The 24496-nt window shown below is 33.4% G+C and overlaps 2 protein-coding genes across 2 annotated transcripts in view; both read right to left on the bottom strand.

Annotated features, from left to right (window-relative positions):
- Nucleotides 1–536: 536 nt before the first annotated feature.
- On the bottom strand, nt 537–5737 carry LOC142973246 (putative peptidoglycan muropeptide transporter SLC46). Its single transcript, XM_076114885.1, has 7 exons — nt 5436–5737; nt 5192–5351; nt 4940–5041; nt 4583–4720; nt 4144–4227; nt 2339–2495; nt 537–696 (listed from the first exon to the last, which is right to left on the bottom strand). Exons 1-7 carry the CDS (start codon nt 5604–5606, stop codon nt 537–539), a joined length of 972 nt encoding a protein of 323 aa, XP_075971000.1. The 5' UTR covers nt 5607–5737.
- Nucleotides 5738–18428: 12691 nt separating this feature from the next.
- Nucleotides 18429–24496, bottom strand: part of LOC142972790 (uncharacterized) — a 293932-nt gene continuing 287864 nt past the window's right edge. Inside the window, exons 9-10 of the mRNA XM_076114087.1 lie at nt 21623–21692; nt 18429–21190 (exon numbers count right to left, since the gene is read on the bottom strand). Coding sequence (XP_075970202.1) covers nt 21175–21190; nt 21623–21692 — 86 coding nt within the window. The 3' untranslated portion in view covers nt 18429–21174. The remainder of the gene's footprint in view (nt 21191–21622; nt 21693–24496) is intronic.

Genomic DNA, 24496 nt, shown 5'->3' with positions numbered 1-24496 from the left:
GCTTGCAGTGATAGGGTATCTGTTATATCAGTTTTTCAAAGACGCAGCTGTATGCAAACATTGCAATGCAGTTTTGTTTGTTTTGTGTTATTTATGGAACACGTTCGTTACATTATTTGCTGTAATTTAAGTGTTTCGTAACGTGATCCTTGCTTTTTCATGCAGAAGATTCAAAAAGTAAGTGACGGTTTTAATGATACCTAATATTTCTTATCGTAGAAATGGTAGTGTGAAATTATATTTTAAAAATAAGAATCTGCTACAATTTTTGTTTTAAGAGAGATGTCAACGATGTTTGTGTTTCCTTGTTCACGCAAATGATTTTATCTCTTGCAAAGCTTAAAATACAATAAAATTATTTAATGTCGTATTATTGTACACTGATATATGATATATTCAAACGGCAAACATCAAATAATAAGCTATTATTATAAGTAACCCAATAATAAATACAAGAACACACTTTTGTAAATATAGATACAATTTCTCGAGCGTAATAAAAATAATATAAATAAATAAAAACACATTTATTTTATTTACACTAATTTTACAACGATTTTGGTAAATTCTAGATCTGTATTGTCATTGTAATGAAATTCTTCATTCACGTTTGTGGCTTCTTTGGTTGAAATTGGTTGCACTATAATATTTTTGTTTGACTCGCGGAGCTCTTTTTTGTTTTGTATGTAAAACCACCTGAAGAACAAATAAAATTATCTAAATAAAATACAAATACAATTTAGTTTTAATTGTGGCAATTGAAAACCAAAAATTATATACACACACTAGCTGACCCGCGTAGCTTCGCTCACGCTTTTTTAACTCTCTATAAACCTTTTCACATATACCAGGAGACCATGACTACTTGCTTGCTAAACAACTTAATTTTTTATACTTAGATTTAGCTTCAAAACCAACGGAGTTTCATAAAAATGTACCCCCCCTTTTTCACCCCCGTTAAGGCAGAATTTCCAAAAATCCTTATTGCGTCATTCTTAATTTCTAATCATATAGCCAAATATTAATTTTAAACGAATTAGCTCCAAAACTGACGAAGTTTCGTTCAAACTCCTCTCTTTCTACCCCTCTTAAAGAGCGAATTTCCAAAGAAAATAGCCTATATGTTAGCGAGAACTAATAGCTATATAATAATATAAGTTTCATCAAAATCCGTCCGTTCGTTGTTTGCTTTTGCGTGAAAAGCAAACAACGAACAGACAGACAAACAGACAAAAAAAAAATCATACTTTTGGCTTCTATTGGTTGTATGAACATCCCCCATCTTAGTTTTTCTTTAATATCTATAATGTACAGACATGAGGTTGTTATAAAAATTTTATACGAAAAATATCTCAAAATTATTTATATCTCCTAATATAACGAAGTCGCGCTAAGGCATATCCGTCATTAAAACAGTTTCCATGACAACGGAATTTTGTTGAATCAATTGTCATTATAAATTGATTATTCGTGACTTAGTTCACCACCTTAATTTTCCCGGAAAATGCGTCATTTTCCCGGGGTAAAAAGTAGCCTATGTCCTTTCTCGGGTATCAAAATATCTCCATACCAAATTTCATGCAAATTGGTTCAGTAGTTTAGGCGTGATTGAGTAGCAGACAGACAGACAGACAGACAGACAGACAGACAGACAGACAGAGTTACTTTCGCATTTATAATATTAGTATGGATGGCACACTTTAATGCCTAAACCGTTGATTAGATTTTAATGAATTTATAATAATATGCTTAATTTAAACCGTTGATCAGATTTTTATGAAATAAAGCACAGATAAATAAATAAATATTAAATAAATAAATATTATTGGACAACTCACACACGGTCATTTGATTCCAAACTAAGCAGAGCTTGTACTATGGTAACCAAATAACTGATAAACATACTTATATATTTCTAAATACATACTTATATAGATAAATTAACAACCAGGCTCAGAACAAATACTCGTGCTCATCACACAAAGATTTGTCCCGGGTGGGATTCGAACCCACCACACGCAGCGCTACGGTTGTTGCGGCGAGGTGACCGTTTAAACCACTGCGCCAAACGTGCAGTTAAGATATAGTGAAGACTCTTCGAAGATCAATTCTGTTCTTTTGTAATAAAGTTGAGAAATGCTTAACAGAGCAGTCCTGCATGCCACTATACTGTACATTGATACTTTGCTGTAAAGAATTAAATAGGTATCAATACTTTAGCAATGAGTAGCTGTCACAGAGATACACAACAGCCTCCCTTAGTAGCATTGATCATAAGTGTATTGCACAGTTTTTGAGAATTATGTCATGCGAAAATTTCAAAAACAAATATTCTTACCCAAAAATAGCTGCGGCTACAGTCATCAGTATACCACTTAAGTAGTACATAATTTTAGGATCGACCTCAATTGTATGGGCGTACAATGATGTATATATCGCTGTGAATGCCATTCTTGTAGCCACTTCCATTAGATTGAAGGCTGACATCATTTTACCTGAAAGACGAATTGATGACACATTGAATTGGATGTGATGTATGTACAGTCAGCTCCAAAAGTAGCTGATCGTACTCAATCTTTTGAAACCCTATATGCTGAAATGTGCACATTACTCCACAACAAAATCAGGTAGAATGAGTTAGAAATAAACATTTCAATCAATAGCAAATGTTTTTTCCATGGACCTATGCAGCTGTAGACAGTCATTACGGTTGACGGGGCTTTCAAACCTTTCGTTAGGAAATCTTTAAATTATAGCTTTCTTTATTGCTTGAGTTTGCGTGCGACATTGAATAGTGAGTAGCAACGTCAAGCAGTAAGTAAAGTAAACATGCTAGACCGCGTTAAATCTATGCCATCAAAAACATTCTGTAAAAACCTCAAGTCTCGCCGTAAAAAGTTGTGAGATCTATATAATACCAAGTCGATTAATCTATTTAGTCTCTACTTAAAGGACCTTCTGTCTTAAGTTATTACGTATGTTATTATCATGCCAATTTAAAAAAAATACCTCTAAAACAAATAGACCGACCTGGCCATCGCATGATTTGATTATTAGTATGTATCACACTACACAGCACGACGAGAAGATAATGCTCCTGAAATGTTAATGGCGAATTTGTGTTTTCTTGCGATGACCAAGTCGATCTATTTGTTTTAAAGGTTTTTTTTTAAATTGGCATGATAATAACATACGTAATAACTTAAGACAGAAGGTCCTTTAAGTAGAGACTAAATAGATTAATCGACTTGGTATTATATAGATCTCACAACTTTTTACGGCGAGACTTGAGGTTTTTACAGAATGTTTTTGATGGCATCTCACTTCTTTTTGTAGAGCGAATAGAGCAAACATAAGTCCAATTTGTATGGAAAGCCGTATATTTTTCATAATTCAACATATTTTCCTATGGGAATGTTGTTCAGTTTAATGGGCTAAACACCCTTACCCACCCTATACCCCCTCCCGTTATGTCTCATATGGTAGATACATATTTACACCTATTTATTTTATTTTCTACAGAAATAATAATTTAACTCATTAACTGCAAATGTAACCTTGTAATCTTATACATTTATATGGGATTACAAAGTTATGGTTGCAGTTAGTGTATTTAGAAAACTTGACCGAAATTAGAAAATATTGAATTTTTCCCATGATTAAGACACTAAACCCTATTTGTATTCTAAATTTTAAGCTTCTAAGTCTGCTAGAAGTACCTTAGACTTTTGATGATCGGTGAGTCAGTGAGTCAGTGAATCAGTGAGTGACAAAATTCAAAATTTTAACAATTTGTCATTCTTAAACTACTGGTTCAAATTGACTGAAATTTTAAATATACCGTGTTTATGCAATGACTGATTAGTTGCTGAAAATCCAGGCTTCTTGTTTTATCCACTACGAAATTATAGGGGTGTCAAAAATAGCCCGAATTGCTTCGAGAAAAGGATGTTACGGCCGTGCCGCTTTTTTTTTGCTCGACTTGCGGGGGCACTTCCGTGCCCCCAGATTGTAGGTCGGTCGGTCAGGTTTAACGTTAGCCAAATATTTTGGCAAAAAATAAACATTTCAAATACTTTTCTATCAATTAAATACTATTAACCGTTGACAAATATGTTGAATGTTACATGTCATAGCTATTACCTATCTCGTTCTTCGAACACAATTTGGTTAATATTGATCGAAGGGCTGTCGTGGATGTCGCATTGAACATTTCTACGGCTGCGGCTGTAACAATAAATAAAAAGAATATCAATTTTTGTTATGAAGCAAATAGAAATAAAGAAAACATTATTTATGACAAGTCGTTTTTTAAATAAAAAAAATTCATACGAACTAAAAGAATACAAAGAAGCTATTATAATATACGATTTATATCTCAGTTAAACAGGTGAGACTATGTCATGGCAAGACAAAATAAAGTAGATTGATCAAAAGTTATGCTATTATTTTTAAAAACTTGACAGAAATGCTTGGATACTGATAAATTAAAGCAATTGTACCTATATCATTTGTTAAAAATAACGGCATTTGTGTAATTAATTGCAGTCAAAATAGGAATCAAATATCAAAATCTACAAACCAATATAGAAATCTCTTCCAGTCCTAACGAATATAATGCCGATGACTCCCAAGATCTTGCTCACCGCAGAAATAAGTCCTAGGACAGAATCGTCCCACTTCAGTCGACGGTTGAATAAACATATTGAGATCAACGCCCCTGAACAAAGTAAATAATTAGTTAGTTTAATAATTTAACGACAGAATGAACTTAAATCAAAGCAGTATAACTCCTGAAATAAGAACAATAATAGGCGGCTTAGAGGCTTGCAGCCGTAAAATGTTCATTTTGAAGTTTTATGTCGTAGGCGCATCTACGCCAGCATGGCTTTGGAATGTTGCTTTATTTTCATTTATAAAGTCAGAATTAAGTACGTACCTGTCATATGTACAAACATATAAAAACTTGTGAAGAAACTGAACTTCAGGGCATCCCAGTTGAAACTCAATCGGGTGAAATAATATTGCATAGCCCATTCTCCTGTAATGAGTAAAAAATACATTATTTTTTTTAACCTGTCGTACCTGTAAGACGTGATATCAAGGCAGAGTTTAGAGACATTTAAAAAGTGGGTAAACGTGTAGATTTAAAAATAATACAATGAAGTAAAAAGCAAAAGTATGTGCTTACCAAAAGTGACACCATAAATAATTGTCAGTGAAACAAATGCCAAAATAGACTTTGTCCTTCTTCGATTAGATCCCTTTTTGAAAGCCACTACCGCAGTTTTTTTTACATGGTTTATATCAAAAAAGGATTTCAGGAAACTGCAAGTTCCAGAAGACTCATTCTAGAAAGAGAAGAATAAAGTTCAATATTTGTTGGAATAATATTTTATGAAATAGTTTATAACCAGTGGATTACAATCACTTACCCGATTTTTTGCCAATCTACTATCAGGATCCTTGATAGCATAACAAGCGTATATTATGCAAAGCACATAAAGTACAGAACTTAAAGAAAATACTCCATAATAACCTAATTTTTCCAAAAGTATACCACTCAAAGAAGTTCCTATACACTGGGTACACCAGCCGTCAGACATAAATTGGCTATTCCAATTCTGAAAGTCCTTGATTTTTTACTGCAAATGTCACTGACGTAAGCAAATGCACCCATATTAAGAGCAACGAAACCTCCAGTAATGGCTGGAAAGAAGGCTTCAAAAAACATCGTCACTTGAATAGGCAGCTCGTAGAAGAAGTAAATGTTGACAATGTTGCTTATACACACGAGGAGCTCTCCAAATATTGGTAGAACAACACATATTTTTCTTTTCCCAGTTCTGTCGCTCCAGCCTCCTAGAAATAGTATAATAAAACATGGTACTGCACTCTCTAAAACACTTCTCCAGGTTTCAAATCCTGCGACCAGACCTTGGATAGCTAATTCTTCTTTTTTATACTTTCCACCTCGTCTTGACATAACAGCGTCACATACGTCGTCGCCATATTGCATATATGCTCGGCATGCTTTATCTAAATTTAGGTTTTGAGTCCCTACCAGTAAAATAATCCTTAAAATTATAGTAATAGCTAAGATTGGTTCTACAGTAATGTCATTTTTTAATTCAATTAACTTTTGTTTGAAAGTTTTCTTCTCTGATTTTTTATCTCCTTGCAATGGCTCTGCTTCTGGAGTATTCATTTTGCTTTTGTGTTATAAATGATGTTAGTTGCGTTAATTTATTTGCAATCTCTTCACTGGTGGGATCTTATGTTAGCTATTATATTATCACATTAATTAATTTTAGCTCCAACACTGCAATGTAAATTCAACCAGTGAGTTTGAAAAAAAAAAACATTCATAATTATAATCATATTAAAGGTGCAAGAAGGCAAACTTAACACACCTTGAACATTTATCTGGGAGACTCTTGCTTCAAAGTATACCACGAGTGCACTGCTTTTATCGATTGCATGGTGTTATTACACACTGTAAATCAATATCTACTAAGACACGATGAAGAATTTACTTCATCACCAGAAACATGATAATTTTAGTTTTGAAAATAGTTACAAAGATTTGAACCGACACAACAAGGAAGACTGAAGCACATGACTGATATTTATACTGTCGTAGTTTACTCGTTTAATTCATATTTATTCACGGTTAATCTGCGCAGTATTGTATCTTACACACTTGATTATGTAGCGTCAAAACACGTGGCACATTGTCTAAAAAATGTTCAACACGTTTTTTTCAGAATTTTTTGAAACCAGTTTAAATATGCCATAGTTTGTTGGAATGGAATGTCACAAGATCACCATGAGTACCTACCGAGGTCTTGGTCATAGAATTATCTGGGGGCACGGAAGTGCCCCCGCAAGTCGAGCAGAAAAAAACCGGCACGGCCGTAACATCCTTTTCTCGAAGCAATTCGGGCTATTTTCGACACCCCTATAATTTCGTTATGGATAAAACAAGAAGCCTGGATTTTCAGCAAGTAATCAGTCATTGTATAAACACGGTATATTTAAAATTTCAGTTCATTTGAACCAGTAGTTTAAGAATGACAACTTGTTAAAATTTTGAATTTTGTCACTCACTGATTCACTGACTCACTGACTCACCGATCATCAAAAGTCTAAGGTACTTCTAGCAGACTTAGAAGCTTAAAATTTAGAATACAAATAGGGTTTAGTGTCTTAATCATGGGAAAATTTTTATATTTTCTAATTTCGGTCCAGTTTTCTAAATACACCAACTGCAACAATAACTTTGTAATCCCATATAAATGTATAAGATTACAAGGTTACATTTGCAGTTAATGAATTATTGTTACTGTAGAAAATAAAATAAATAGGTGTAAATAGATACCTCTACTATATGAGGCATAACGGGAGAGGGTATAGGGTGGGTAAGAGTGATTAGCCCATGAAACTGAACAACATTCCCATAGGAAAATATGTTGAATTATGAAAAAAAAAGTCTTTCCATACAAATTGGACTTATGTTCGCTCTACAAAAAGAAGTGAGATGCCATCAAAAACATTCTGTAAAAACCTCAAGTCTCGCCGTAAAAAGTTGTGAGATCTATATAATACCAAGTCGATTAATCTATTTAGTCTCTACTTAAAGGACCTTCTGTCTTAAGTTATTACGTATGTTATTATCATGCCAATTTAAAAAAAAACCTTTAAAACATATAGATCGACTTGGTCATCGCAAGAAAACACAAATTCGCCATTAACATTTCAGGAGCATTAATTTCTCGTCGTGCTGTGTAGTGTGATACATACTAATAATTAAATCATGCGATGGCCAGGTCGATCTATTTGTTTTAAAGGTATTTTTTTTAATTGGCATGATAATAACATACGTAATAACTTAAGACAGAAGGTCCTTTAAGTAGAGACTAAATAGATTAATCGACTTGGTATTATATAGATCTCACAACTTTTTACGGCGAGACTTGAGGTTTTTACAGAATGTTTTTGATGGCATCTATTTTGTTGGAATAACATACGAAGTATATGCTATCACAAAAACCGTAAGAATGACAACTTCATTTCATTTACTAATTAATCTCTGAGTTTTTTTGCCATCCTGTTTGCAGAAAATACATTTTTAATTATTTATTAGTTCCTTTTCCATTTAAACAACCTTTTAGAGAAGTTTTACAGAAGTACTCTTGTATTTCTAAATGCTCGAAGAATTCATCGACGTACTTGAAATATGACATCAAGCAAGCACCTTATGCTTCCTACTTCCCTGTTTCGGGCATGACTGGTATACCAAAAAAAGATGTTCAGAACGACACAAAAATCGATAAAAAACCGCTCCCAATAGCATTACCCTGATGAAATCTAAGAGTAAAACGACAAATTCCTACTGTTCTACAGCATCCAATTTGTCCAGTATAAAAAATAGAGCAAGCAATCTAGATAGTAGCCATCTTAATTTGCGGCTTAACAAAGCCAGATGAGGATTTTCATTAAAACACTTGTTATTTTTATGTGTGTGTGTGATCTGAGTGTGTTGGAATAATAAAGCTTGGATCTGCAGCACTTGAGTCAATGCAGTTTTATTCAGATGTAGGAAGCGTATGATTTTGGCCAAATGTTTTTTTTTTCATATATGGTTTCTTTGTCAAGGTGATGCTTTTCAAGTCGTGTGGAGTTTCCGAAGTGCTCTTGGTCAATGGATAGAGTTATAACTACTATTTTTTAGATTTTATATGAAGATCTGTAAATATTATGCGTCTCGTATTGATTGATTGAAGTCAAGAGGGCGTCAAGCAATTAAATACTTGCAAGCTCATACAAACCGCATTAATCAATGCCTTCTATAATATATACCTAATTACTTTCAGAAAAAAAAAAACTTCTAAATCTATTAAAAATATGTCTAAAACATTAAACTTTCAACAACTTAAAACTTCTCAGTAAGTTCACGACAAATTGAATCATCCATTCAACTTTTTAATTCTAAGGCTTATCGAACAAAATCTTAACACTAGAGGGCGCTTTACTTAAGCCTCTACTGACGTTATAATTAATCAAACTTCGGTTTTATTCAATAGGATTTTAAGACTATCTTTAATCTTAGAAAGAACAACGTCAATCGTGTTATCCCCTTTTGTCGTATACATTTTATCGGACCTCTCGTTTTCTCATCGACAGGGTTTATAAACAGTTGGAGTGGGGTATTTTACGTCGTTTCGTAAATCGTGGTCACAGTACTTTGTTGAAAAATGTTGGGTGCCACTGTGGCCGCGACGCTATTGTTTTCTAAAACTAATTTACTGCCGACATATTTCTGAGCTTACAGCGAAGAATTGTTGGCTAGTGTTTCGCACCTACATTTTCGGGATTATACGTGTTGTTTAGACATTTTGGTTCTTAGGGTTGTCGAATTATTGTGTTGGTTACTTGCTTTATTTTGTACTTCGCGTTTCACATTGTCACACTTTCAGATTACCTACATAATTTCAGAATGGTCGGGTGAATGTGTTTTCTATGAGACCGGATCCAGGCTCTATAAAGATTTATTAATCCAGTACTTGTACTGAGAACAGTATTTAGTGTTATTCCACAGTTTGCAGTCAACTACTTTCTCTGAAATCAATTTCGTTGCTTGATCTGGTTAAGGCTATAAGCGAATTTGTTTTTGAGATTTTTCTCTGTTAGCTAACCGACGAAGAAATAAATAAAAAACACATCATTTGACGTTTTGTTCCTTCAGAAGCGCGACTTCCTAAAGTCAGTACTAATGAATATCAAGGAATGGACATTAAAAATGTACTCCAGTTACTTACGATACCCGCTTAAGTTTATCAGCTTTTCATACAAAAAATATCGATTGCTAGTTGGTTGTCGATGTTGGTAGGTCTAGTATAAGTCTTCAATAGTATCTAGTAGAAAGTGGTTACTTATCTTATGATATTTCGCTAATCATTATCACACGTTCAAACAAATATGAATAGAAAAGCCTTGAGATGCCTCATGCGTCTAGTTTAAACAATGCACGTTATTTGTTAAATGCTTGTTGAAATTATGATAGGGGATTTTCTGTGACGTTACAATATAGGTAAGATTATAAGTTCTAGTTATTAGTTGTGCAATTCATTTTACTAATAGAACGTGGCTTTTTTAACTACTTTAATACCGCAGGGGCGATTTACTGCTACTATCAAATAACGACAACCAGTTAGCTATCCAAAAATTTTTCAAACATTTTTCTATAGGAATAGGTAGGAAGAATATTTGCAGCACATTTTAAATGTCCATTGAGAATATTTTTGTTTCAATCTATTAATCAATCTAAATACATATTATGTATATATAATTCAAAGGTAACTGACTGACATACCACAGGACGGATCGGGCTGAAATTTAGCATGCAGGTAGATGTTATGACGTAGGCATCCACTAAGAAGGGATTTTGATCAATTCTATCCCCAAGGGGATAAAACAAGGAATGACATTTGTACGAAAGTTCTGTCCTAAGTCGCAAACCACGCGGACGAAGTCGCAGGCAATGGCTAATTTGGATAAAAATCTCCTCGTAGTGTGAGACGGGATAAGGGCAGATATCATTTTATGTATTAAATATCGTTAAGATATCTTGAAATATACTGTTCAAATATATGTATAAGATTTCCATTACATTTAATCTTAAAATCTACGAGTGCTCTTTCAGTATTTAAATGTGCGTATTCTTTTCAAAAGAATACTTAAACAAATGAAGAATTTAAAACAAAGACAATTAGTATTAGTTTCAAGTACAAAGTGTCTGTAAAATAGTACTTGAAGTTAAATTCATTTTGTATTCTTTTTACGTAAAGGATAGTTCACATTGTACTGTAACGATACGTCGCCGAGTGGGATCCGATTCAGATGTGGCGTTTTCGTAGTAAAGATATTACAAATTTTGATATAATCTTTGTGTAATTTTTTTATCGTTAACTGAATAAACTTCCGTTCTTTGTTTTCAATCACGGTTTTATGTATGTTCCTATACATAAATTAACTTTACCTTCCGACATGCTAAAAGAAGATAAAAACATGGTAAAAATGTTGTCGTGATCTTTGATCGCTTTCATAAATAAGAATACCTACATAAAATGCCAAAATTTTAATTAAAAAAATATTGTTGTATTACAGCCAAAATTTATGCTAGAACCGTTGTTCATTGTAGACACAGATGCGTCTGCTTCGTAATCCGTAAAAAATAAATTATATTTTATTGTTTAGAGATATATTTGCACAATATTTAATTTTAAATCAATTATTTCATGATGTTAAAAAATTGTTCTATTTAAATCCAACGTTACAAAACACAAGTGACTTGAGCGGAAAACAAATGAAAAATTAAATATAGCTTAAAAATACGCATAATTTCAAGTTTCCAAGTACCTACAGCGATGTCAGTGTACATTGAAATAAGGCCCAATTGATTTTATACTATACGAACCGATTCATTCCGTTAACACCTCGTTCTCGTCCCGTGTCCGTCACGCTGCCGTGTAATCTGAACGAACCTTTAGATTTGTAGAATAAAAGGCAATTTGTGTGAGTGCGGCAAATTGTTTGTTTTTCACCTGCTAGGTACCAATTCAGTTGGACGTGTGAAACTGGTTTTTTACGCTCAGCAAACCGTGGCGTTTACTTTATTTATGTTTTTCACGTTAAGTAGGTATAGTATTTATTCGGAGAATTTTGGTTTCACACAAACACACGTTTTTATCATTTTCATGTACTCGTAATAAATGTACGCCGGAATTCTTTTATCTCATTTTGCACTGGTGCTATAATGTTGGATATGATTTTATGAATAATTCTTCTTCTTAAAGTGCCTCTCCAACTAGCAAAGGTTGGCAATCAGCTCTGCATATTTCGTCTTATCCTTTGCCAGACGAAAGAGTTTAGCAGAATACAGCAAGGCTTAGCTTAACTTTATAAACAGGTAAAATTGGAGAAAGGTTGAGTGAAGAAAGGAGTGATATTTGCCACTACAACATTTTTTGTTTGTGACACGTTTGTGCAGGTATGATGTAGACTTTCTACTTAAGATAACAGTCGTTATTTTTCGATACACGTGGACAAAATCGCTGGCAAAAATTCGATGTTGTACAAAATTCTTCAATAAATAAAGCAAAAAGTAGCATCATAAACAATCGTACAAAACTCAGAAAGAGCACTAAGTAGTATAAAGTACAAACCACTAAAATCTTTCGAACAAACACGATCATAACTTAGGAACTTCCAAACCACTACCTACTTTCTCGATATTGAAAATCTATTTCTTTGCATAGATTAGCAATGAGCTCTGAAGGTAAGTTTCAAGTGAAATGAGATGCTTTTAAAGTTTTCAAGTCCTTGTAATGAGTTTCAATGGGAATGGTTTTAAGAAGTTTGTAGCGAGAGTCAATATGGTTTGAATTGTGTGATAGAGTTTGAGTTACGACTCGATATGCGTTCTGAGTGTAGTTAGAGGATAGTTGTGAACTAGAACGATCTGCTGTTGAATGAAAGAGTTTTGCTTGGTTTTGAGAAGTGATGGTTAACTTATAAAGTAAGAAAACTATTCTTCGTTGTGACCTACCGTTAGAAGAAAACAAGAAGCTCGGTCATTTGGGGAAATCATTACTAGATACCAACAAACTAGTAGAGTGCCTTGTATGCAGGTTTAGCGCCTCACTTTAAAACATCCATGTATCGATTTAACTGCACGTATGGCGCAGTGGTTTAAGTGGTCACCTCGCCGCAGCAACCGTAGCGCCGCGTGTAGTGGGTTCGCATCCCACGGGACAAATCTTTGTGTGATGAGCACGAGTATTTGTTCTGAGCCTGGATGTCAATTTATATATATAAGTATGTATTTAGAAGTATATAAGTATGTTTATCAGTTATTTGGTTACCATAGTACAAGCTCTGCTTAGTTTGGAATCAAATGACCGTGTGTGAGTTGTCCAATGATATTTATTTTATTTTTTACTTCATGTCCCCAAAGACTTTTGTAGCTGACGGTGGCCTGTTACATACTTTATTTGAAAAAACACGTAACTATTTGTTATAATGTACTTACACTTATATATAAATCATGTATTTAAAGGCTCTCTTGTAGGTACACATTTGTTTTTCGTTTCGTTGATCCATGTATTATGTGTAGGTTTCTACTACTGCCTGCAGTTGCTGTCCTCTACCTAACATTGAGCATAATTTGTAGTCAAGCGGACACGGAACTATTTTAAAATGAAAATCATTGACAATAGTTTTTGTTTATAATTATTCAAGGCCGTACCAATTGTTGCTATGCGTACGATATGCTCAAATACTGCATACAATACGCTGAAAAGAGTGTAAAAGACGTTGAATAACTTCATGAATGCTCTTTGTAATAAATATATTCCGTGAAAATGTCTATTTTTAAGCCTGATTGTTTGTTTGTCACGTGTCTGATAGGAGAATGAAAACATTTCGAAAACACGTGCTCGAAACTGTGTATAAGTGTTGTTTTTAAGTTTTGTAAGGTATTTTATGATGATTCGTTTACTTAATTGAGAAAACAACGCTTAAGTTTCGTGCCGAGGAGGATGTTGCAAAGTACAAAATGGACTTAAATAAAGTACAGCCAACGATGTAAGTATTGAACTCGTGATGTAGTTACCATCCTAACCATTAGATTGCCATAATGTCCAACTGGACTACTTTACTATCAGACGTATTTCAAGTCACTCATAATAAGCTAGCTTCAAAAGCTGCCAAACTCAATGATCCATTATCTAAAAAACGTAGGCTAAAACAAAAATCCATTATATTTCTATAACCTCCCAAAATCCAGTTCCTAAGTCCACTAACACTGGCAAGTCTCACATGAAACGTGTAAATCTCACGAAAGAAGTAAATAAACTCGGGTCGAACTGAGATCTCGTCAAACGTAATAAGCTCCTTTGAGTGGCGTCAGTCACGTAACAAATGAACGAATATACGAAAATACACGAATATTTTCATCCTTCTTTTGCGTGCTTTAGGTTTTGTTGTTCGCGGTACTGTGGATGTGTTTAAGACGATGTAAGCGGGAGCTTATGTTTGTTTTATTGCGATAATATGTTGTTGTTTTACGCTGATGTGATATCAGACCACGCTGGTGAGATATCACTGTCCTACTGCTGGGCAAGGGTCTCATCCCAAACGAGAGAGAGGTTAAGCGTTGAATCCACGCATTCATCCATTAAGCGTTAGGGACTTTGCATGCCTTCAATAAATGCAATAGACAAGTTTTAGACTTAAGAGTGATTTTATAATAATTATACTTAACGCTGTGGACCCACGGTTCAATCCCTCTTTACTCCAGAAGGAAATACGTGCAAAGCAATGACAAAATCTTTTTTAACCCTTTTTTTGTTTGAATGCACTTTTTTTCTAGAACAGAGCAAACGAGAATTATAGCTAGTCTCAACGATTTCGTGAATCGCTCACGGATACAAAATTATGCTACAACAGATTTTAACTTACAAATCATATTTTAAACATTGTTATGTGATCGTGTATAAAAAAACACTACATTTATTTAATAATATAATGATATTCTAGTGTTAAAGGCGTTGACAGTACACAGAGTGTAGTACAGGGAGGCACGCGGCATGCTTTGACTCGAGCGCCTGTAAACACTCGTTCACGTACCTCTGTATTGTGATGTTTAGAATAACGGCTACGAATACATTTGTACTTACATACTTTGGACATTTTTCTGCATGATAGAAAACAAAATTTTGTCGTTTATGTTATTTTTTCGTAGAAATTAATACAGGCGTGGAACTGTATTTTGACTCTTGAATCTTACTCTATAGCTTTGAAAAGAAACCTTTACTTTATGTATATTATTGGAAAGTTAGTTACTTACCGCACTTGGCCCGCGTTGAGGACTTAAGGCCTAACTCCATCCTAGCTTGGGAGGAGACCCTTGCCCAGCAATGGGGAAATAATGGAAAATCTGGGCATACTGTTTTTGTAGTACTTATATGAGTCCAGATTAACATAAGCTAGTGATAGTAACCGTGTATGTTAGAAAAAACGGTAATCAATTTGTTCCTCAAGCAATAGGATATAAATATCGCTAAAACATTATTAACCTTTAAAATCTTTGCAACAATTAAACAACAATAGCAAGTAGAAATCCTTAGACCTAAACAACTCAATTAAACCTTAGGCGTCACTAGTTAGCTCACAAAAGTTAACGACCAACAAAGTAGAATGACTTCATGCGAACGTTAAAATTTACATTTATTATAATCAACTACCCACATTACCCAGTACAACTTGACCTACAAACTTAGAACAACTCTTTAACAAACGACAGTCTTCACGGGTCTTCTTATGCTGGATAGTTGAATCGTGTATTCCGGTTACAGGGTACGGTCTCTTAAATTGTATGTATGTACATGCTCTTCATATAATCTCTTGTTAAGAAATTCTTTAGCATAATCGTAATTTTATTTGCTTACTTATGTTAAGCTTATTGTGGCCTTAGATGTCGTTTAAGGTCACATAACTTAATTATTAAAAAAATGACGAAGCTAATGCAAAAGCGAAAGTAATAGTGTGAATTTAACTTCTGACATTGCCATCGGCAATTCCTTGAATCTGGTCTTCCAGCGAAGTGCGAGGGATTAAGGCGGCACGGAAGGAGAATTTATACCAATATGTTATAATGCACTTTGCGAGGCTCAAATAATTATTTTTTTACTTGCGCAACAACGAGAGATTTACTATTGCTATTGAGTTCTCAGGAAATGTCCAGAATCGTTGTAATAAGAAAAACGCTTATAATGTACAAGAGAGACACAAAACTTTATAATTGCAATATAAGTACAAATTCATAGTGCAATTATTCTCTCACTTTCTCAGTTCGTCACAGTCAGTGACCTTAAATGAATTGATGTTATACAAATGAATGTACTACAAAGTAAATAACGTGATAAATGTCTGATACTCATATAAATATTATGCACTGTTTCTCTAAAGCGTGTTTATTTTGACATTTACTTCAAGGATTCTTTTGGGACTACGATTAACTGGACAATGCACTTTTATTTGTTTTGTTGTAAAACTAGAGTTCCTGTATTGACAAGTATTAGTTGCATTGTATAACCTGAAACTGAGTCGTTTAGTCATATCAGAGGCTTTTGCTTTTTTTCGGCTTTGACCCTAGGTTGACCACTAACCATACGATGGATAGATACTTGAAACTGTTACTATAAAAAAGAAAACAATAGGGAGTAAAAACCCAAAATATAATCAATCTAATTGTAAATCAATACGGTACATGCACATATGTATGTTAGTAATCACATGATCAGTCATTATTGTGCCAACCACATTGTAAGTCATTTCACTCAATGAAAAGAGAGACGGGAGTTTCTTGCTAGCTCCTCTCATAAAGTTAGCTCTTTCCGAACCAGTGGTTGATTCAGTAAATAACGAATATTATAACTGTTGAGATTTCAAACCTAAATTAATAAATAATTTAATTTTAATTTTGAATTTCATACTGCCAAATACCTATCGTTCCAAACAATGACAACATTGCAACAATTCTGCCTTATAATATTCAAGTTTGGAGTGTCGCCCTCTGAAGCAATCCCACTTTCGAGAGTATTTACTAGTTGTTAACAATATTCAGACCAAATATAGCACTTAGGACCAAAATTCAAACTAATCAATTGTGGTTTCTGATTCGCTATATTCTATTACCAACCATTCATCTAAACTGATTTAAGGGATCACTTTCAAAATTTGATTTTGGGCCTAATTTTCAGTTTTAGATGAAATAAGAGCCCACATCAGCCAATTAGTTACTCAAAGCGAAGTAGATTGGGAATTAATAATTATAACAATAAGATAGCAAGTTTCGGAATTTTGGTTTTATCGGATATCGAAGCCAGAAACAGGCCAAAGAGGCACGAAATTATTTCATTTGTACAAAAATCTTGTTCGGATAGGAAAGTACTCTTCATCTTACACGAGCTAAAAATATGCAATACCATCCAAACGGCAATTTTACTCAACCTAATATAACAATCAAATAAATAAAAACTAAATTATGTACAAACCAACAACAAAAAGGATTCAAATAACAAAACAACGGAACAAGAGATTCAAAACGACAATTTACATCCCCAATTACGCGCCACAACCTTAACATTGTAACACAAATACGAAGAATATAACGACACTTTAATCCAACCGAACTCAGGAATACGACGTAAGATTATCGCAGTTTACTTTAGGGATGTAACGGAATTTGGATCCGCATCAGCGTACTTGCGGAATTGCCTCAAAAACTAGCGTTTCAATATCCGCAAAAACGCTAAATGATGGGCCATACTCTGCTCGAGCATTCAAAAGTCCAGCGTAAGAGTCCTAAAATGTTAAAAATCTCCACATGTGCCTCCGTTCATAGTATTCAATTCAAATCATTTATTTCAGGCTACTACCCATAGATAAATACCTCAACCTGAGCGTAAGCATACAATTTTCGATTGAAATAACATTTTTGGTTACGCATTTGTATCCTATTGGAACTTTCATCGCCACATGACTTCAAATTTAAACTAACCGATGAAAATTTTTGAAGGTTCAAATGTAAAAATGACCGATATACATCCGTTGCCATCCGCTAAGTGAAACGCAACAGAGGTGTGTTACAACCCTAGTTCACTTAAAAGTAAACACAACGTTTTGCAGAGATAGGAGAGTGTAAAGTCTTACAGAGTACCGTTTAGACGGCCCCTCACAAATATTGTCTAGCGGAATTACTGGCGTTACACACGGAATTACCGGTTATTACATCCGGAATTACAATTGTAATACCGGTGGATGTACACTGTAACGTAGATTATTGCGTTGACAGTTCATGTTTGCAAGCCGAGGATGCATGTTAGTTTCAAGCAAAGTTTAAGAAAATTATGAAGGGAAAATTTTATTTTTGTGGTTATTAGTTAATTTTGCGTTTCATTTAGAAGTAAAAAGTAAATTTGTTGTAGAAATATGAATATTATAAACGTTATCTATCCGCTGGTCGGAGATTTCTAAATAATGTTCATCAAGAGACATGGTTATGCTCTTTTAAATCGCCGAATTGAATTTTTAGTCTTACGTAGTAAAGACAAGGATATAATTGCTAGCAAAGGATTGTGTGGTTGCATTAAACATACAGGATGATTTATTTAATAAAACAATTATACATTATATAATAATTTATTTAACAGACTTCATCAAATAAAAATGACAACATCATTGAGCAAATCAACTGTAGAACATGAAACGTCTTCGTATAAAATTTATTTTAACGAAATAACTATTTCTAATAGCTATATTATAAATAAAATTTTATATAAACGAATGTTATAGAGACACGTTTCACTAACAATTTCTTTATTTTTTATTCAATGTTTTAATTTTTCCCATAGATTTCTTACACATATTTAATATTGTCTACTTCATTAATACATACAGTTATCATAGATAAGGTTTTTTGGTGTATTTTGTTGAAATTATATCGAAACGTATGTAGATATTTGATACAAAAAATGCACATGTAAATACATCAACGTTTTCATTTTCAAATACGAACTACATATATATTTTTCGACGCTCAAACAGATAAAGATATTTTATCCAAAAGTCTGATATTAATTTTAACTTCAGATTTTTAGTAGTTATTACAATCATTAAAACGTTTCGCCTATAATTTCACATACACTTAAATCATATCATAAGGTTTGCGTCACACAGTGCGATCAAACATCGCACAATACGATGATTTTTATGAAAAAATCTAAATCACGCATTGATTAGTGTGGCTTCGGCCTTAGGCGGTTCCCACACTACATTTTTCATCAAAAGGTCACATTAATTCAAGCGAAAAACCGTTTTTATCAGCTTCGAAAACTTTTTGGCATTTTTATGTTAATGTTAAAGTTGGCAAGTTTACAAGTGCTCTTTGAGCATATTTTGCCATTTCCCAGATTTATTAGGAACTGTAATGCGTACTTATTTTCACGTTAACTTTGTAATAAGTTGCTTTCGAAACATTTTCGTTCTTTATTTCTTAGAATTCGACAAAGTAGGTAGACCTTGCTTTTAGGCAACCATGTTTTATATTTTATGCTTTTGAATTTGGTTGGGTAGCGTGTGAACGACCTGTATTTTTTAATGTAGAATAAGAGTTATGCACACACGGCGATCATAAGAGCAACTTTTTGTTGCGTTAAATTTAGTCACAGTCACCTGAGTTTGTTCAAACTCGTACTATACTATGCTAGTTCTATTGTATGTTTGTTTACTTATCGCGTATTTCTCATAAATGTTGGAGTTGCAGTAAAATCCGTTTCGTGGCTTTATGTTTGCGTCTCCTATTTTAAATATAAGGATAATTAATCTATCACATATATCGCTACAAAGACCTTTTGTTAGATTCTTTAAACAAATAAAATAGACTTAACAATAATAAGATCTAATTAATGCCTAATCAAAGAATCACAAAAGGTCTTTCTTAGAAAACATTTTTACAATAGATGTCTATAATACTATAGCGGTATGAGTTAAGATTTTCGATTATTTTATATTACAACTTTACCTTAGTCTTGGCGATTCACAATAATAATTAATTACATTTAATTAAACGTACCGTTAATCTAAGCTCAATTGAGAATACTGTTTTTTGTACATGCTTAAAAAAAGTATGAACTAAAATTATGCGCAACATTTAGAGTTGTAGTACATATATCCCGTCATTGATCATCACCTTATCACCTTTTGCACCACCATCAGTCAGATGAGAATAAGTTTCATTAGTAGCTTGCAAACATTTATTTCACTATTAGAAACTTTCCGCGAACGGCTGGTTGCTGGCTTGTTGACGCCTAGCCGTCGACAATGCCAGTAACTGTATCACCTATAAGAAAAATCTAAATCATTGTATAAAAAAGGCCCGAGGTGATGCAATAATGATACTGTATACGATCTTGCACGGTTTGATATGTGTGCTACAATTTTTCGTTGCCAACAAGTTGCTTGCAGTTGCATTATCTGTACATCTCTTGAATATTCCGATGGCACGTAAATATTTAATATTCCATATTAAGATGATTACAATTAAATTTTACTTTGGCTAATTCATCTACTAAGTTCTACGGATCACACAATTTATTACAAGGACATCCATTGAATTTATTATCAATTATATATTACATAACTATATACAATCCTTATATACGTGGTGTTTGAAAGTATACAAAAAATATTCGTTGTATATTATTAAAATAAGAATGCATAGAATTTGTATAATTTCAACGTTAATAAAAAGACTCGATAGAGAATTTAATAAGATGTGTTTTCATCGAAATAAACAGGGTAAATATGTTCGTAAAATTACGAGTGAATGTCTGTTTGAGAAAATTCGAATAAAATGACATTTGTGAGGTACTTAAGCTATTTCTAAAGGAAGCATTGACATTCAATATTTGTAATAAAGAACGATATATTTATAAAACAATTTACGATTAAATTAAGGGTTTCTTGGTTGGAAATAGACTAAAATATTTCAACACGAATATACATAAACTGTGTAGAATAGATCTTGTCTAAATAAAAAAGAACAATCAAGTTAATAAAAATAACCATTAAATAAACTTACTACTATTGTTGCGTATAAAAAAGAAAAATGAGTTAAAATAATAATAAAAGCTGGAAACCCTAGAAACCACAAGTCGACACTTTTTAACAAATCTATTTCAATTCATAAAATTAAACATATATTTATATATTCGCGATTTCAAGTGATGATAGACGTGCCGGCAAGTACGGCGTACTTATGGCTTGGTGACTTTCTCACCCGTATGTCACCACGCGAACAAAATGAAGTGTAAAAGTACATCGAGTTACAAACAAATGGACTTGCTTGAACGTCTTCCATTCCACAAATATAATGGTTATTTTCTTAATTAATTAATTAAAATTCCACCACGTTCATAAGATGTCATATCCGTATACGTATAACGGTCACCTACATTAATGTAACTTAAATTCAGTTATAATAAAATTCACTCTTATTTACATAAAAATCGGAGGAATCGTGACAGCCTAGTCGTCCGAAGCCAGACATCATCGTAGGATGTTCCTGTAAACAAAGAAAAACTACGTTAGTTGAATATTATTGCAATTTAACTTCGTGCAGTTTTTGACAGTAATGGTGCAAAAGCACGAGACATTTCAAAATAAAATATGAATGTATTAATAAATAAGTAACCACAACTTTGTAATTTAACTGTAGCACGATCATCTACAACTAGATCAATTGAGTATAAGTTTGACATTAAAAATGTACTGCAAAAATAGTTACTACGACGCCCGCTAGAGGCGCTGAACCGATTGTCATACAACATTTTGCGATAGCTAGTCGGTTATTGTAATTGATAGAAGCAGGGAATCGAGGTACTTAACATTGGGTTTGTTTTATCTAATACAAGCCCAGTACTTGGATCCAAATAGGAATCTTTCGAAGAGCAATATCTAAGCATTTTTCTTATAAAATAAAATAACTATTACTAACCTTAGTATGACGTCTCGCACTGCGAAGACACTGCAGAGTAGAGTGAGGAGCAACGAAGCTGCTACTGGACCTGGGAAAGAAAGAGACAAAAATAAATTTAATTGTACAACAAAAGTAATGCAGATTACATTTTTAGACAAAAACATTTGGTTGGGTTTATAATTTGGTTAGATGTATTTGGTCCATTAAAGGTGACTAATTTCCTGCAATCATCACTATTGCAACGAAAAATTCTGTGATATCAAAATTTTATGACACATTTGGATAAAGGGTATTGTTTTGCGCAGTGAAAACTTCAGGCATTTAGATAGTGTCGCGATCGTTAACTTAAAAAAATACTGAAAATGTTATTAAAAAGCGTTGGACACGAAATTTAATTCAATCTAACATGTTACCAAAAGTCTTTGATCTAAACAACAACAGACCTATTTCACCGAAAAAGGACAACATGATCACAAAAGCACTCTCTTACAAAAATGTATTAAGATAACAGATTTCCGTGTTCATAATCCAGGAACTATAACTACAAGAGATACAAGCTAATATCCCAGTTATTTCTCAAAGAAAATACAGCTAATATAAATAAATACAAATAATATTCTCCTTGCGGAAACACAATTAAACGGGAGTATTCGTACAATAGAGGGAAAACATTCTGATATTATCTGAACATGGAAACGTATGAGGAAATAGTTAAATAAGATGTCTCTTAATGAAAAACGTACTGATTATAAGATTTTCTATAAATGTGTTAGTATGGTATAGTGGCAATTTTGGTGGTAAGCTTGTAAATTGGTTTGCGGGGTTCGATCTATCGATATATTCTGAAATCTTAGTACAGACCTTTGGCATGCCCAATTTATCTATCCTAATATTATAAAGCTGAAGAGTTTGTTTGTTCGATCCGATTTGAAAAATTATTTCAGTGTTAGATAGTTAATTTATCGAGGAAGGTTATAGGCTATATATTATCACGCTACGACCAATAGGAGCAGAGTACCAGTAAAAATGTTACGAAAACGGGGAAAATTTTAACCCATTCTCTCTCATGTGACGAAAGCGAAGTTGCGCGGGTCAGCTAATCTAGAATATAATGATTTTTTGTTTATTAAACAGATTACCGTCCACTGCGTACGCCAGCAGGAGCTTAACATTCTAAATTCCGAATTTGTAAACACTCCACCAACCACGAAACTTGTATATAAGACTCTCTACTAAGTTGTTGGATTTTAGTTGCGGTGGCGTTCTATTAAGAATAAGCTGTTACTCTGTTAAATACGCCGCAATCGCTGATTAAAATTGTCGAGGTTGACTAGCTCGGTAGCAGTTCTTAATTGACTATCAAGTAGCTTGAACAATTAATACTATATGTAACTAGAAACTTGAACTAACAGTCATATAACAACAAAGTAAAAGACCTTAAAATGAATATAGTTTCATAGTCGTTTTTGCTGTTTAGTAGCCTAAGTTGATTTATATAGCTCAGTGTTTTTTTCTTTTAATACCAAAGAAGCCTGCATCAGCGTCCATATATCACTATAAATACATTTTCTTCTAACTAAAATCAAAAGAATATAATGTCCCAGTAACCCAATAACGGCCTCCCCATCGAAAGCAAAGAAAAAAATACATTCTTATATATTCAGTAACAGTCCCCGATCAGTAGCGATCAGAAATAATTCACCAAAAACGCTGGACGTTAAAATTGGTCGAATGCAAAAAAATGTGATACAGAGACTTTGGGTCCAAACGCAATATTACTTTTTCCCTAACCACATGTTACCGAAGGATCTTTATTTAATAAACTTGATCGAATGAACAATAGATTTGGGGCTACATGCTACAAGAAGAGTATTAGGATCGGCGACCCGCCCCTCAGGAGTATCGTGAACAATGCTAGGGGTGCCACTATAAGGTAGTTATTTTTAGGAATCCTTCTGGGGCCGGATTTTTTTCTGTCGTGGCTTTCAATATCCGTGTTTAATTTAGACTTTTAATGATTGAATCTTTTATTAAAAAAATATATATATATTGTCTAAACTATTTTTTTTTTAATAATTACTACTTTTCTTTACTTATTAGGTGAGAAACTCTGCCTAAGGGTGGTATTATGTGAAAATTACAATAATATGTTATTTCGGTGCCTGCAATGATATTTATACCGGCGGATACACAAAATCTCGGACTAGCTTTACTCGCTTACTTTGAACATAAGTTACGTTCAAAATAATTAATTTACTATCATACCACTCTACTCAATATAAAATCCACTGCGAAACCTAAAGCTGACTAGTCAACCCTACGTACCCAAACATAAAATTGTTCAACAATGTGCTAGAATTAAGGTAAATCTAGGTACATAAGGTGTCAATACTTATTTTCATATTCCAAAGACGTTGTCTGATTTCCATACACAGTCAGTCGTGGAAAAAAACCTGTTTCTCATTCCGCGCGTGTTGTGATGTATGAGCGATGTACGAAATATGTATCATAATTGAATAAAGGAAGGTGATACTGAATACCTATGTGAATTCATTGTTAGGTATTTCTTGCTTATTTTCATATGAGAATATTATTTTTTTGGTGCCTGAAGTATTTTATTATTTGCATGCCTAACATTTGCTGACAACATAATAATATGTGGGTAGAATTAATTTTTGCGGCGCAAAAATAGCCTAAATAGCTTTCAGTGACATAGCATTAATAATGTGTAAAGAGATACTGTTTTTCTACGAACCCTCCTGAAATTAAAAATAATAACATTTGCTGCTTTATAATAATAATAACAGATGATTAGATGTGGCTGTCCTATCTGTCATGTGAACTAGGTTGCCATATGTCACGCGATACAAAAATAAAAAGGATTCATTGTGA

This window comes from Anticarsia gemmatalis, chromosome 5, assembly GCF_050436995.1.
Source record: "Anticarsia gemmatalis isolate Benzon Research Colony breed Stoneville strain chromosome 5, ilAntGemm2 primary, whole genome shotgun sequence".
Taxonomy (NCBI): domain Eukaryota; kingdom Metazoa; phylum Arthropoda; class Insecta; order Lepidoptera; family Erebidae; genus Anticarsia; species Anticarsia gemmatalis.
The sequence above is the reverse complement of the archived record's forward strand: the minus strand, read 5'-3'. Positions and strand labels throughout refer to the sequence as shown.

Coding starts and splice junctions, on each gene's coding strand:
- LOC142973246 (XM_076114885.1), bottom strand. CDS start 5,606: ATGTCTGACGGCTGGTGTACCCAGTGTATAGGAACTTCTTTGAGTGGT. Junction 5,352..5,435: donor GTAGATTGGCAAAAAATCGG/GTAAGTGATTGT, acceptor TTCTCTTTCTAG/AATGAGTCTTCTGGAACTTG. Junction 4,228..4,582: donor TGGAAGAGATTTCTATATTG/GTTTGTAGATTT, acceptor TTATTGTTACAG/CCGCAGCCGTAGAAATGTTC.